Source organism: Aythya marila (genome assembly GCF_965140915.1).
Source record: "Aythya marila genome assembly, chromosome: 7".
Taxonomy (NCBI): domain Eukaryota; kingdom Metazoa; phylum Chordata; class Aves; order Anseriformes; family Anatidae; genus Aythya; species Aythya marila.
Window position 1 is genome coordinate 28,091,805 of NC_139048.1, and position 15,271 is coordinate 28,107,075.

The following is a 15,271-nucleotide window of genomic DNA, read 5'->3' on the forward strand; positions in this document are numbered from 1 at the left end:
GCAGCTCTGCATGATACTGAACCCCGTATTTTAGGTCCAGCATTGAGCACACTAGAGTCGGTAGTGCTCCACGGTACACCTGCATCTGCCTACAACACACAATATAAACATTCCACCCTGCCCAGAACTTGCTTTCTTTATAGAGGTAGAAAAAGCATCCCCCTGCAGTCTAGCAGAATTTTTACCAGTTTAGCAGACTACAGAATCAGAACCATAACAAAATCAACTAGACCCTTCAGCCTTTAAAAAGCTCACAGGAAAAAAAAAAAAAAGTCAAATAAAAACAAAATTAACAAAAGTAAGTTTCACAAGTTGCTGGGGGACAGAAGTTATCTAAAGTGAATCTGCAGCTTTTCTATAGTCTTCTTTGCCTTTCAGGGATAATCTGAATAATGTTAATTTTAGGAAAAAAAAAAAGAAAAAAAAAACACTAATAGCAATTCTAAGCTGCTACAAATTAAAATTCATTAATTCCTGATGGAAGAGCCAACAAGAACAGTAAGATTTATCAACAGAGCAGTAGTCTCCAAAACTTGAAGATTTTTGCAGCAACTAGAATTGAGCATGCTGTTGTGAACAGTTATTTTTTCAAACTCACTTTTCTGTGCATCACCCTACCTTCCTGGCTATAGAAGAAGCCTGCATGCTATATTTATCAACAAAGCAGTAGCTACCTCTGGACAGCTTTGTATAGATTTATGGAGTAGAATTTGTTTTAACAAGAGCTAAGAAATTCAGTGGGAACACTTAAGAACCTGAACTTTTTTCCTAGACATTGTATGCAAGCACATTGCATATACAGGACTTTGTTCTAAGCAGTATGGTAACAAGAAAACACATCAAGCAAGCCATAGAAACTCTCAGATAGAATCGCCTCTTTAACACAGTAATAAAAATCTTTTTCCCTGATTAAACGTGATACAGCAAAATACCAAGGTTTAAGAGTCATGTATGAGCATCTGATATTGACAGCAGATGTCAGTATAAAGACTTCAGCAAGGTTTAACAGTTCATTAGACAGATGAAAATTTAGAATTCTTTCTGCATCTGCATAGGGAACTGCAGAGCTAACAGGGATATTTATGCTCCATCCCACGATCTAAGAAATGACAAGCCAACAGAGAATCTAACAGGAACCGAGAGCAGCTTCATCACAACCCAGTTTTCGTGACGTCCTTGCCATTTACAAAGGACGTTTTTATCATGAAGGTCTTTGTAGCTTCCACAATAAAGTAATTTCTTTGTAACTGACTGCTGAATAATTTCTGATTAAAATTACTGGTGGCATTATTTATTCAATGCGTGTGCTGCCTAGCACTCTGAGCAGCTGTTTTTCAAGCATCAAATAACCTGCAGAGTTCTTCAAAATAGAACTATATCAGAAGACGTGAAAAAAAGGTAGAGGAAGACTATAGATTCCAAACAACCGAAAGTACTATTTTTAAACCTTCAGTTTAATTCTTTTAATTAACCAGAGAGTCCTAATTGGGAAGGAAATAGATTATACACTGAAGTTCCAAAAACAGTGTGATAATCTTTTTATAATTGAGTTTAAAAAAACAGACAATAAGCTAACACCACACACCTCATTTAAGAGAATTAAACACACGACCTTGATAATGCTGTTCAGCAGCTATTATATTCAGAGCAGCAGTACAGCAAAGCTGTTATTTAATAAAAATCTAAGGTACCAGAAGTGATCACAGGGAGAAAATCAAAACGTTTCCCAACTTCCACCTTTGAATTTGTAGAATTCATTACGAAATGCCTTGAACAGCAGAGATTGTTTATTCATTTATTTTTAATAACAAATATATAGGACTGAACCAGACTTCTTGACAACAGTACACAGAAAGACTGAAAGTACTTCTATACGTTTATGTATATAGACCTGATTTCAAACCAATAAACTTACCTTCAAATCGTGGGAGCATGTAAATTTGTTAAGTAAGGCAGTTTGGATTAGTTCCCATCGACTTCCAGCAGTTCTGTCTCCATTCTTTAAAACAAAAGCCCAAAATAAAGTCAGATGAAGTTATTCAAAACAGAATGATATATTTAGTAATAACTAACTTCCTTGCCACAAAATTTTAAAGGTTACTTTGTGAATTTCTTTAAAATAAACAAAATATTTTGAGTACCTGCACAATACCTCTGTATCACTTTCATTCATATTTGTTGGTGTCCAAAAAAAAAAAAAAAAAAAAAAAAAAAAAACACTAAACATGTAACATACACCATCACATAATCACATAGAGGGTTAGGTAAAACAACTAAAAGAAAAAGTCTTCCCCTTTGTTTGAAACATCACAATCCAGAATTCAGTTTTTTCAGACCAGCTGCTCATCTACTAGATCTTACAGTTTCCATACACAGCTTGATAACCAAGTATGTATGAAAACACAGTACACTGAAAACTTATCTATATGTAAGTCAGTTTTATTTTACTGCACTCCTGTAAGTATTTTGTCTTACCTCATCCTCTACAGGGTATAAATTTTGTTCTGAGCACGGCATTTTAACGTGTTTGTTGTCCCACAAATCTTTGTAGTGAGTTGGGAAAGGTTTAGGCACCTCTCCTTCCCTCAGAAGATCTACCTAAAACAAAGAAGGAGGAAAAAGAAAACACTTAGGGTCTACTTTCTTTTTTTTTTTAATGGAAAAAATAAAGATCAGAAATTTAGTTAAGAAAAAGCTCATCTATAACTACCTCTTTTGGAATAGGGAAAGCTACAAGTTATTTGGTTAGAAAAATCCATCTTTCACTCTTTTAAATCCACAGTAACGTTAGACACAGCTCAAAGCCAAAGATGTACGTGCAGTGACAAATGAGTGGGAAATATTCAGTATCTCCTTTCAGACTAGAGGTAAAAACTACAGAATCTTGAAGATCCCCTCAAGTCTTAAACTTGGTGAAAAAACTATCATTTGATCTCTTGATGCATAGTGAAATAAAGGTTATACATGACACTATTTTTATGTCCCAAACATCAGCTGAAGACTTCCTCATTTATAAATTTAAGCATCTATACAGTTTCATGCAAATATTTTCCAAATACTTAAAATAGAGTTCCAAATGTAACCATTGCCATGTATAGAAATTCCATTCTTTAATCTGAGACTGAAAAGAATGATAAATCATTACAGATGTAGTAATATTTCAAGTATATTCCACAGAGTATCAGAAATGTAAAAATAAGTGATGGGATGTTGAAGATCTAATCTGCTGTACATCTTTCTGGCAGCACTGATTTTCTCATTATTTGCATTCAAACCTCATGTGCTTTTCTTTTGTTTAGGATTCACCCATAACCTTACAGGTTACTGGTCACATTTTATGTTAAAAAATAATTTGCATATTACTCCAAAGTAGTAAGGCATATATGTCAGATTTGGCCTAAAATACAGTGATAAAATTGCTAGCAATTTGTCTTTTCTTTCTCTCTTCATATCTTGAACACTTTGAACCTTTTGTATATCCCAAACCAAAACCAGAATTGCATTAAAATTAAAATATAACGTAAAAGTTTTGAAGTATAAATTTTACTTGCAGATATATTTAAACTCCCACAGTTCTCAAATCAGACACATGCTCCTACGCAAAAGACAAATATTTGTCCCTAATAGTCTAGAGGCAGTAAAGCCCAAATTACATTTCTTTAGAATCCCAATACCCTAATTTTATGCATCAAAAAGTCAATTTTCAGGAAAGTCAGTTGTCCCACAAGGAATGGCAAAGAAAGATTCCCAAAACCTGCTACTACTGCGAGACTAACATATGGCATTTCACATTATTGACCAACTCTTTATGAAATTTGATTTCAGCACATAAGTATCTTACTCTGATGGTTACTGTATGATTTGCTGAGGGTCTCAGGTGAGGAAGACGGGCCCCACACATGGGCATTCTTCTCATCTCTTCAATTGGTGTCCCAAACCACTTCTTATTAGTTGGAAGAGGAGGTGGCATATATTTAGGAGTCTTCCGTCCTGGCCTCTGGGGTTTGAATTCACACTTTTCTTTCCTGCTGTTAAAACAGAAATACATTGAAACATTTTATTTTCACTTCAGCCTACATTTATAAACAAGCCAGTTTATTTGCTAGTCTTTGCTGTGAGCCCAGGTTAAACATTAGTCTTGGGAAAACACCTACCACTAACAGCCTCCTCCCTGACACATCCACGTACACAGTGCCCATCAAAACGCTCTTCTCTACAGGCACCTTCACTGAACTGCAGGAAGTTAGCAAGGCAGTTTTTTCCTCTGAAGAGCCATGCTCTTTCCCAACAGGCTCTGTTTAACCACGTGCTCGATCATTATCTTGTTCCTTAGCAAAGACCTCACCAGGCACAGAAGACAGGTCAGCATTTGCCAGAATCTCTTCTACAGACTCTTCTCAAGAATACAGATGCGTGCATGCACAGATGCACATACTCCTTTAAACTAGTACCTACTCTATCACCTTTTCTCACCAGGGTTGTGTTTGTCATGCCAACTATATTTGCAATAAGTGTTTAAATTTAAAAGTAACCTAACACAGGTGAACAAAGCATCTTCAACAATCATAGGTATTTCCACGGATCCAAGACATTTTGCTGAAGAAAACCTGAACCTGCTGAAACCCCCATACAAAACATGCAAATGCCCAACAAACCAACTCTGTACCAACAAAAAAAGAGACTCTCGTTACACACAGATACAGAGAAAGCAGACCTTTTTTGCCCAGTAACAGAACTAAATCTATCCTATGATAGAAATAAAACTTGGATACAAGTTTATCAATATAATCATATTGATTGAGCATTTGATGCAGTAATGCTCTTGAGAAGCTGTGAAATGCATCAAAAATTTTATACCATAAGAGAGAATGTGCCAGTTTCTTCTGTTGGTGTTTCTTTTCGGTTTGTTGTTGTTTTTAGCTTCCTTTTTTTTTTTTTTTCCTAAGACAAAAATGAAACCTCTACCAATTCTGCTCGAATAGCATGGAACATTTGCAATGGGTGCACTAATTTTCCTTTAAAGAAGATTCAAACAGGAAAAAAAGTTTGTGGAGCTAAGCATATAATCCACACGATTTGTTAAAAAAAAAAAAAAAAAAAAAACAACTCTTTTTTCCCCATGTTTTGCTGTGATATCAGAAAATATAACTACAGGGAAACCCTCTTAACTTACACCTTATTTCTGGAGAAGGCTGCTTTTAGATTACTGTTGCGTTAAATGCGTTCCAAGTTTAGCAGCCTTGTAAACTGACACAGGAGACAAATATTACTTGGAAATTAACAAGAAGAGAAATGCCAGTCCGTTACAAACTTGGTTCCCTTCCCCCAGCACAAACACCCCCATCACACAACATGCAGTGTCACTCAGCATGTTGCACTGACCGTGCTAACTGCATGTCTGCCCAGCTTGCATTTCTCTACGCTGCCCCTATGCTGTTCTCAGCAGACCTTCCTACTCCTCTCCCCCCTGGATCACAACCACCTAGTTTGGCCAGACCAGCTAAGAGCCTCTGCACTGCAGCTATGACCATTCCTAGAGATCTGAATTCTCCATAGCTGTATATTTGATGTGAAACCAGATGTTTCTCATGCAAAACCAAAAGCTCACAGAGCAAAATGCAAAACAAGATGAAAGCCTACACTTTGAGGTCCTGTTTACACCCCTAAATTCCCCTTAGCAAACTTGCTCCACCCTTGGATAAAGATGCTGTCCAACCTGTTCGCTGTGTCCCTGCATAAGCCAGCACCTTCAGGCACAGATAATGCTCCGACCTCATCACTTGCAAACTGGCACAGCCCCACCATGCTTGGTAGGGGCCTGCTGTGCATTATCTGACAGCCAAACAGCGACTCTGGCAGAGTTACCCGTTACTGATACCTGTTCCATACACTTCTGCTTCTTCCTCCCCAAGTTAAGTTCTCCGCTGTAGAACTAGTCTAATGAAGACTCAGAGGAAAGCTTTAGTATTTTTTAATTGCCTTCTAAGCACTACAGACCACACCACTACCCTGCAGGGCACTGGGGTTTATAACCTTCACATCTTGCTTAGACTCAGAACATCTCCACAGCCTCGTCCCCTACCCAGTAATTATTCTGTAAAGCACTATTAGGATTTCCATCTACCCATACAGCAAAAACTGTCAGTTTCCCTTCTTAAACATGCAATTATGGCAACATACTATGTGCCTACACAGACAACTGCAGGCCTGCCTCTCTCAACCTCTGCTGCTTTGTTACAAAAGCCACTACTTAATTTAGTGAAAAGAATATTCACTAATTACCCCCACTCCCACTTTGAACATTATGACCACCTTTTCCATACTTTTAGAAAGTTTTCCATCCAACTTTCTAGAAAACTTCTGCTTTTTGTTTTCCAAGTCCACCCCCAGCCTACTCATCTCCCAAGATTTACCAAACACAAGCTCCTCCCAACAGGCAGCTACCCTCCAGCACCCTCTGGCTCAATTCCTTGGAAAGAACGGGTTCTGCAGCTACTCATGTCTGGAAGAAGCTCCCAACAAAGAGGTGCAAAGCCACCTTCTTGCCCTACCTTGGGACTTCAGAGGAGACAGCTTACTGAGACAATTGCTTTTGGCACCAACACACACTGTCCTCGTTTCCACTTTCTCTTTTGCTGTTTATTCACTTTCTCAGATCCCTCTCGAACCTAAGCTCTTCAGGACAGAGGTTATCCTTTAGTCCTTATGGAACATCTAGCATACAGAGTCCTGGGTCATGTTCAGGCTTCTGTTGATGTAGTATCTAGTCACTAGTCCTCCTCTCCACCAGATTAGAAAGACCAAAAAACAACCACATCTTTACAACTTCTTTCAAAAATGAAATTTTTCATGTCCATCTAAATCAGAGCATCGGGAGCACTGCTGCTTCAACAAAATTGATTCAGTAGTTTGACAGCAGAGATAAAAACTAAAGTAAAACTATAATACGTCAGTTTCCCTAAATGTTATAAATGAAATAATGAATGCTAGAACCATGCTTGTAAAGCAATCCTGTACCACCAGCTGTTTTCCAGCATCAAATCTCATGATCTTAAATCACTTCTTCAATAAAGAAAATCACCTTCCTACAGTATCATTAATTCCCAGTTTTAACAAATCTCTAATGATTTTAAAGAAAATTGCACTGGGCAAAGGTATCCTTTAAAAAAAAAAAAAAAAGTAGTCCCTTTATAAATAAATTACTTCAAGCCAGCATCAAAGCAGTCTTTATGTCTTAAAATACGTTTTGCAATACTCTTTACACAAGCCTCTGAAGTTTATCAATAGAGAAATTTTCAATGTGAATCAGATGGATGAAGAGGCAGACAAAACACTACCTTTTTTCCTCAGTTTTAGGTATCCTCATGAAGTGAGAGGTGATTTTGGAGTCTTTCTTCACACTTGGTTTTGCACCTTTGCATTCTGATGATGTAGCAGGAGCGATCCCAGGTGATTTTGTATGCAGATCGTCCTCTTTGAGGGAGTTATCTATTCCCTCAAAGCCTTCACAACCCTTGGCAGAAAATCGTGACTTCCTTGACTCCAGTTCAGCATCCCCATACTGAATTCTAAAAGACTTGCTTATGGATTTGGACATATTATTCTCCTCTCGCTCATCAAGAAAGGGACTTGTTTCTTCATCAGCCTCTGAGCCATGACAGCTATTTTTAGAATTGTCTACATCCATTGGTGACTCTGGCTCACTTTCTTTCTCAAAAGCAGGTGAATCCCCTGAACTACTTGGACATTTGCTCAGTTTCCCAGGACCCCCCAGATCAGGTACGCAAGCATCATACCCAGCGTCTGAAAGTGGGCTCTCTGGAACTACATCCCCTTCTTCTTGCTCACCCATTAAACAGACCACATTGACAGAGTTGCAACTCTTCGGCTTTTGCGAATTGCACGAAGCCACTTGTCCATCTATCTCAGTGTCTTTTGAAGAAAGTTTTGTATTTCCCATTTTCAAAGACCGGCCCGATGATAGCTTCCTCTGAGTCCAAGCATCACCGCTTTCTTCACAGCCTCTTTGAACCTGCTTGCCAGTTTTGTGCATCTGATCAATGTTGGCGTTTTTAAAGAGGTCTCCGGACTGCCCGACCTTCACAGGCTCTCTGTCCGAGATTGGATCTTTGTCCTCAGCCTCCCAGTTATACATGCTGCCTGTCTGAGGCAAATTTACGTGCTTTGCACCAACTTCCACAGATGTTTTTTGATAATTTTGCTGGCAAACATTCTCTAGCTTTTTCACATCATGCTCACAGAAGTTTTCTTTTTTAATGGAAGTCATCTTGGTACTTGCTTCAGTATTGTCACTGTGGAAGAGAAGTAAAGAAATTTAATGTCTTATTTCCAAGCGAAATTTCTGTATTCTTTTTTTTTAAGGGAGTCATTATAAGCACACAATAGGAAGTACAGAATTTCACCCATTACACCCTAAGCGAGCACTGTCAGGACCAACAAGTTTTACTGAAATGAAGAATGTACTCCAGTAATAGCCTATTTCCATGTAAAGGATCTAAAGGATGATAAATCAGTTGCTCACCCTAGTGATCTATTCCAGTCATTCATTATACTTGTTTTCAAATCAAATCAGTATTAAGTCTTTTTTGTTTGTTTGTTTTTTAAGTATTTTCTCCAAATAAAAAGTTCAAAGTCATCATCCTCCTTAACTTTATTTTTAATCAGCTAAATAGAGCAAGAGTAAGAACTGAATTTTGTAGCTATTCCCTCAGTGATACAAATTCATCTGTTATAAAAGCAGGACACAGTAACCCACAATCTCAACAGTGTCATATTCCTTCCTTAGTCTTATAAGCAACCTCTGCTTTTGTATTCTGATTTTGGAAGATCTGTAATAGTACTGTATATTTAGACCTGAAAAGACCCTCCTAGACCTGTTGCTAGAAAACAGAGAGGGTCTGGTGGGAGATGTGGTGATTGGTGGCCGCCTCGGTCATAGCGACCATGAAGTGGTTGAGTTCAAAATTTATGGTGACAGAAGGAAAAGTGCCACCAAAACCTCATCCCTAGATATGGGGAAAGCGGACTTCAGGCTGCTCAGGGAACTAGTCAGTAAGGTCCCCTGGGAAACTGCTCTTGAAGGCCTCGATGTCCACCAGTGCTGGTCACTCTTTAAGCGATGCCTCCTAGAAGCACAAGATAAGGCAATTCCAAAATATCGCAAGTCAGGCAGGCGGGGCAGGAGGCCGGCGTGGCTAACCAGGAATGTTCTAATGGAGATTAGGCGGAAACAGAGAGTGTTTCGCTACTGGAAGGAGGGCCAGGCGTCATGGAAAGAATACAGGGATGCTGTTCGTGTTTGTAGGGAGAAAGTTCGAGTGGCCAAAGCACAGCTAGAGTTGAAGCTGGCTGTGTCTGTGAGAGAAAATAAAAAGGGTTTTTTTAGATATGTAAATGGAAAAAGGAGAACTAAAGAATACATAGGGCCGCTCCTTGATAGGGAAGGTCTCCTCACAGACGATGACGTAGGCAAAGCAGAGACGCTTAACGCCTTCTTTGCCTCTGTCTTCAATGCCAATGATGGGCTTCGGGACCCAGGGTGCCCTGAGCTGGAGGACCGGGACGGTGGGGATGACAAACTCCCAACTGACCCTGAACGTGTGCGGGATTTGCTACTCCACCTGGATCCCTACAAGTCCATGGGTCCGGATGGGATTCATCCCCGGGTGCTGAAAGAGCTGGCGGATGTCATCGCGGAACCTCTATCAATTATTTTTCAACGATCCTGGGAATTTGGAGAGGTCCCGGTAGACTGGAAGCTGGCAAATGTTGTGCCGATTTTCAAGAAGGGTCAGAAAGAAGACCCTAGCAATTACAGGCCTGTCAGTCTCACGTCAGTGCCTGGTAAAATCATGGAGAAGTTGGTTCTCGGACTTATTGAGGCGCACCTGGGGGACAAAGCAGTCATTGGTCCCAGCCAGCATGGGTTTGTGAAGGGTAGGTCCTGCCTAACTAACCTGATTTCCTTTTATGATAAGATCACCCGTATGGTGGACCAAGGGAAACCAGCTGATGTGATTTTTTTGGACTTCAGCAAGGCTTTTGACACAGTTTCCCATAGGATCCTACTGGACAAAATGTCCACCACACAGCTAAATAAAAACATCATACGATGGGTGAGCAATTGGCTAACGGGCAGGGCCCAAAGGGTTATGGTAAATGGAGCTGCGTCAGGCTGGCGGGCGGTCACCAGTGGGGTCCCTCAAGGCTCCATTTTAGGGCCGGTACTTTTCAATATTTTTATAAACGATCTGGATGTAGGAATAGAAGGTATTTTGAGCAAGTTTGCTGATGACACCAAACTTGGAGGAGTTGTGGACTCAAATGAGGGCGTAAAGGCCTTGCAGAGGGATCTGGACAGGTTGGAGAGCTGGGCGATCACCAACCGCATGAAGTTCAATAAGAGCAAGTGCCGGGTCCTGCACCTGGGACGGGGAAACCCTGGCTGCATGTACAGACTGGGCGATGAGACGCTGGAGAGCAGCCTAGAAGAGAGGGATCTGGGGGTCGTGGTAGACAGCAAGTTGAATATGAGCCAGCAGTGTGCCCTGGCAGCCAGGAGGGCCAATCGTATCCTGGGGTGCATCAAGCACGGCATTGCTGGTAGGTCAAGGGAGGTGATTGTCCTGCTCTACTCTGCGCTGGTGCGGCCTCACCTCGAGTACTGTGTGCAGTTCTGGGCACCACAGTATAAAAAGGACATGAAACTGTTGGAGAGTGTCCAGAGGAGGGCTACGAAGATGGTGAAAGGCCTTGAGGGGAAGACGTACGAGGAACGGCTGAGGTCACTGGGCCTGTTCAGCCTGGAGAAGAGGAGGCTGAGGGGGGACCTCATCACAGTCTACAACTTCCTCGTAAGGGGTTGTCAAGAGGCAGGAGACCTTTTCTCCATTAACACTAGTGACAGGACCCGCGGGAACAGGGTTAAGCTGAGGCAGGGGAAATTTAGGCTGGACGTCAGGAGGGGGTTCTTCACAGAGAGGGTGGTTGCACACTGGAACAGGCTCCCCAGGGAAGTGGTCACTGCACCGAGCCTGTCTGAATTTAAGAAGAGATTGGACTGTGAACTTAGGCATATGGTCTGAACTTTTGGGTAGACCTGTGCGGTGTCAAGAGTTGGACTTGATGATCCTTAAGGGTCCCTTCCAACTCAGGATATTCTATGATTCTATGATTCTATGATAAAACAATAAAAGACACATAAAATCAACTGTTAGTTTTTTTTGTCCTGCACCAAGTCTTATACAAAGAATGGAAACAAATATGTCCTAACAATTACAAGGGAAAATGCACTAAACTTCATATGATCTGCTGAAACTTCTCGGGAAGGCACTGACAAGTCATTTCACCCCTATGTGCTAATCTTAGTGTCTGCTGACTGATGAGGAGAAATATTAAGATGATATAGGAATATTAAAAAGAAAAAAAAAAAAAGGCTAGTCTTGGTCAACATACCATTCCAAACAACACCTTCTCCTGAACATATTGTTAAAACATTTCATATGCAAACTAAGCATGTTAAACTTTGGTTATTGCCCAGTTTCCCCATCTACAATTAACAGGGAAATACACAAGTATCACACAATCCTAAATTCAGCAACTGAACATCTTAATGGATTCTTGAAGGCATTCATTTGCTTCACAAATGAACAGAACCTCTTCTAGAAGAGCACTGGACAAAAAGAAAGCATTCACACCCTTATCACTACAGAAGAGGAGAAAAAAAAACAAAACAAAACAAAACAAAAACACAGCACCAGAAACACAGGGGGCTTGGAATAACAGACGATAAAATGGAACTTATCCCATAGAAAAATTAGTTGGATGTTAGAGGCTTTCATATTACAATTTACCTTATCCCCACCATGCATTTGTTCCTGCACCAAAATTCTGATGAAGAAAAATTAATGTTACGTTACTGCAACCACCTCAATCAATGACTGGTTAAAGATATTGACAAAACATGTTGGCAACTTAAAATGAGATAAAAATCTGAAAAAATGCTGTGTTCTAATTCCAATAGAATAAATTAAAATCATGCCAATAGTAGCCATAGGGAGGAAGGCTAAGTGTTTACATGGCTGCTTAACTGGTTAAAACTGACTAGGCTTTAGTTGGTCAGTGAGGCTGGGGAAGGGCATTTAAAAGCAACACTCTAAAGGGAGCCTTAAAGAAGAAAGATTCACTTCCTCCTTAAGCATCCTTTTAACATCTTTGCAACCGTGAGCCTGTAACCAAGCCCTCCATACTGCTGGATTAATCATATTCACAAGTTTTCCTTGGTTTTGTTGATCATTTTAGCAGTGCTATAGATTTTGATCTCTAATTATTAACAAACACCAACAAAAAATAAACTTGCATATTTATAATTGTAATGACAGAAGAGTGATATCTGATATATGTCTGGATCAGATAGTTACATGCTCAGGTATCTTGTTTTAATGTTATATTGCAAACATAGCTCCTGACAGACTCCATTAATGGGAAAATATTCTCAAAACTTTAGCTGGTACCATTCAAAAGTAACACTTATATAATATCTTTCACTTGAATGCACATCTGAACACCCTGTAATTTCTGGTAAAATTATATTAAGTTACATGTACTTATACTACAATCACAGTCCAACGAGATAAACCAAAACTGACTTTCGTCTGTAAACTAACAACAGAACTGAGAGATGAATACAGCCCAAATCCCCAGCTATTATTAAGTTATGTTAAAGCAGAGCTGTTGCCTAAGGACACAGCCTGATAACTGGAGCTAACTTGACCTAACGGCAGCTGCCACTGATAGCAGCAGTCCCACTCTGCCTTCCCCTGCTGCACGTTCTCACCTATTCCTTTGAGAGAACAACCAAAACAGTGAGGTGGTTCAGAAAGCTAAGTCAGCAAAACATTTTTTTTTCAGTAGAGTCTAATTAGCTTTTTGTAGTGAAACTCTGTTGGGCAGTTATAATTAGGACAGGAGGCACTGTAAGGAACACAGCAGAAATGGGATTGCTTTTTTCAGTAGTCAGCTGTACCAGCAACCTGCACTCAGCTCTCCACAAGCCCACTCAGAGAACACTGCTCATGAACAAGTATGTTGTGCATTTTACCTTGTAGACTCTGTCGTCTTGGGTCCTTTATTCTCCAGCCAAGTGGTAATTGTCCGTTGTTTACAAGCTGAAAAAAACACAATCCACTACATTATTACATGGAAAATGATAAAATTGCAACACATTTACATATGAATAAGACAACTTGTATTGGATTAAGATAAAAACATCTCCATTAGGTCTATTATTGTTAGCACAGGAAGCATTCAGACACCAGTACTACTAAAACTACCTGCGACGCAGTATTTCATCTGTAACATAGCAAGCAGGTATAGCTTTAAAAACTCCAGGCTTCTTGTTTTTATTCCCCTCCAACACATTTTAAAAATAAGGTTAAAACTGCACAGTGAATCTTAAGATTTAAAGAAATAGCAACTTGAATTTTACTGCTGTCATTATCACCTTTAATTACTGCCACCAATACAGTAAGCCCTGAAAGACTTGTGTGGGATTTCAGAACGAAGAAGTGATAGTACAAAACTTCAAAAGCAAAATCTGTTGAGGAGGCATCCTAAAACATCCAGCTGAGAACTTTATTTATATGTAGCATCCTGAGGGAGACTTAATATAAAGACTGTGCATATTACAAGTGACCACTGCTGAAAAAAGGACTTGTTTTTTTCCCTTCAACCATAAACTGTTGATAAAGCCTATTGATGTTTACTCCCCTAAACAGCAACAAAACACGAGGGATGTTTCTGTCACGTTCAATACCAACCACATCGATCACATTTGTTTGACCTGCCTCACTTCCATGAGGCTACAGTTCAGACAAGCTTTCAATAGAAGAACATCTCATAAAATAATTATGCAGAGACTCTGGAGGGCTGGGAGGAAGAAAAAAACTCAAAGCAGTTATTTCACAACTGGAAAGTAATTTTCGTTAGCATAAGCAGGGTTTCTTTTTGTTTTGTTGTTGTTTCTCAAACCCAGTTCTGAACATTTGGCAATTGGCTTCAGTTCCCTTTCTTTCTATTCGCTGGGTGAATTTACCTGCCTGTAATTTCTAACTTTCAAGGTGTTTCCTCACTGCTGTCAGGCAGGCAAGTAAAACTAGTTCCCTCGTTGCAACAGTAGATTTGCAGAACTTAAAAACCAGTACAACAGATTCAGCTATACTGATTCATGGTCCCTAAGGAAAGGCACCCTTTTACTGCTGGAAGTTGCGTAACACAGGTACTTTAGGCCATAGGCAACTTCAGGACTTTGCTTCAGTGACACTTTCCCTAACAGCCAAGGCCTTGAATGCTTTTCCACAGCTGACTGTCAAATATTTTCATCGAAAGTATAAAATTTCTAGCACAAAGAGGAAATCTCCACAAATTATTTAAGTAACTTTAAGCTGATCCGAAAGAAACAATGGTGCAAAAACTGTGCCCATGTGAGACTAGGTCACTGGGGAGTAATGTCAAGAGAAACGTAGATTAAGGACACAAGCATACCTGTACCACGGAGGGGAAAAGAAGCAGCCAGATAAAACAGAAGGGATCCCCTCTTGAAATGGGGGATGAATAAAACCTCCTCAAAGGCAGCTAACTTTTGAGGTAAAAACTCGTGTGGAGAAAGGCAAGCTTATTACCTAGCGCAGTAAACAGAAGCAACAGCAGCAGCGGAACAGAACAAAACAGCTTTGGCTCGTTGGGTGAAAAGCTTCAGGGCATTTAAGCCTTACAGAGAGCAAACCCGTCCCTGACAGGAGCCCTCCCCTCCGGCAGCGCGGGGATGCAGCCGCAGCCCCCACAGCCGGGCCGGTCCCCCCCGCCCCCCCCCCGCGCCTCAGCCACCGCCCCCCGGCGCCCACCTCTGTTCCCCACGGCGGTGCCGGGGCTGCCGCCGGCGGAGCTGCTGCCCCCGGGCCCCTCCTGGCGGGGGCCGGGTCCGGGTCCGGGCCCGAGCCGCGCTCTCTTCCCGGGGGGGTCCCGCCCGCAGCCCGCGCTCATCCTCGGCGGGGCCGCCTCCGGGCCGCCAGCGGCCGCCGGGGCCAGGCGGCAGCCGCCCCCCGGGGAGGGCGAGACGACGGGGCGTCCGCTCCGCCCCTCCGCATCCTCCGCGCTCGCTCCGCTGCTGCCCGGCCGGAGGGAGCGGGGGGCGCCGCCGCCGCGGCCCGCAGCAAAATGGCGCCGTCACCATGGCGACCGCACTCCTCCCCGC

The 15,271-nt window shown here is 41.3% G+C and overlaps 1 protein-coding gene across 2 annotated transcripts in view; it reads right to left on the reverse strand.

Moving 5' to 3' along the window:
• PARG (poly(ADP-ribose) glycohydrolase) overlaps positions 1-15,216 on the reverse strand; it is a 66,016-nt gene extending 50,800 nt beyond the window's left edge. The window contains exons 1-6 of one of the 2 annotated variants that reach the window (XM_082765109.1): positions 14,922-15,216; positions 13,121-13,187; positions 7,338-8,312; positions 3,842-4,025; positions 2,476-2,598; positions 1,916-1,999 (exon numbers count right to left, since the gene is read on the reverse strand). In XM_082765109.1, the coding sequence (XP_082621235.1) occupies positions 1,916-1,999; positions 2,476-2,598; positions 3,842-4,025; positions 7,338-8,312; positions 13,121-13,187; positions 14,922-15,060 (1,572 nt within the window). In that variant the 5' untranslated portion in view covers positions 15,061-15,216. Of the gene's footprint in view, positions 1-1,915; positions 2,000-2,475; positions 2,599-3,841; positions 4,029-7,337; positions 8,313-13,120; positions 13,188-14,921 lie in introns of both variants that reach the window. The other variant, XM_082765108.1, reaches the window with a different exon arrangement.
• Between the last annotated feature and the right edge of the window lie 55 nt (positions 15,217-15,271).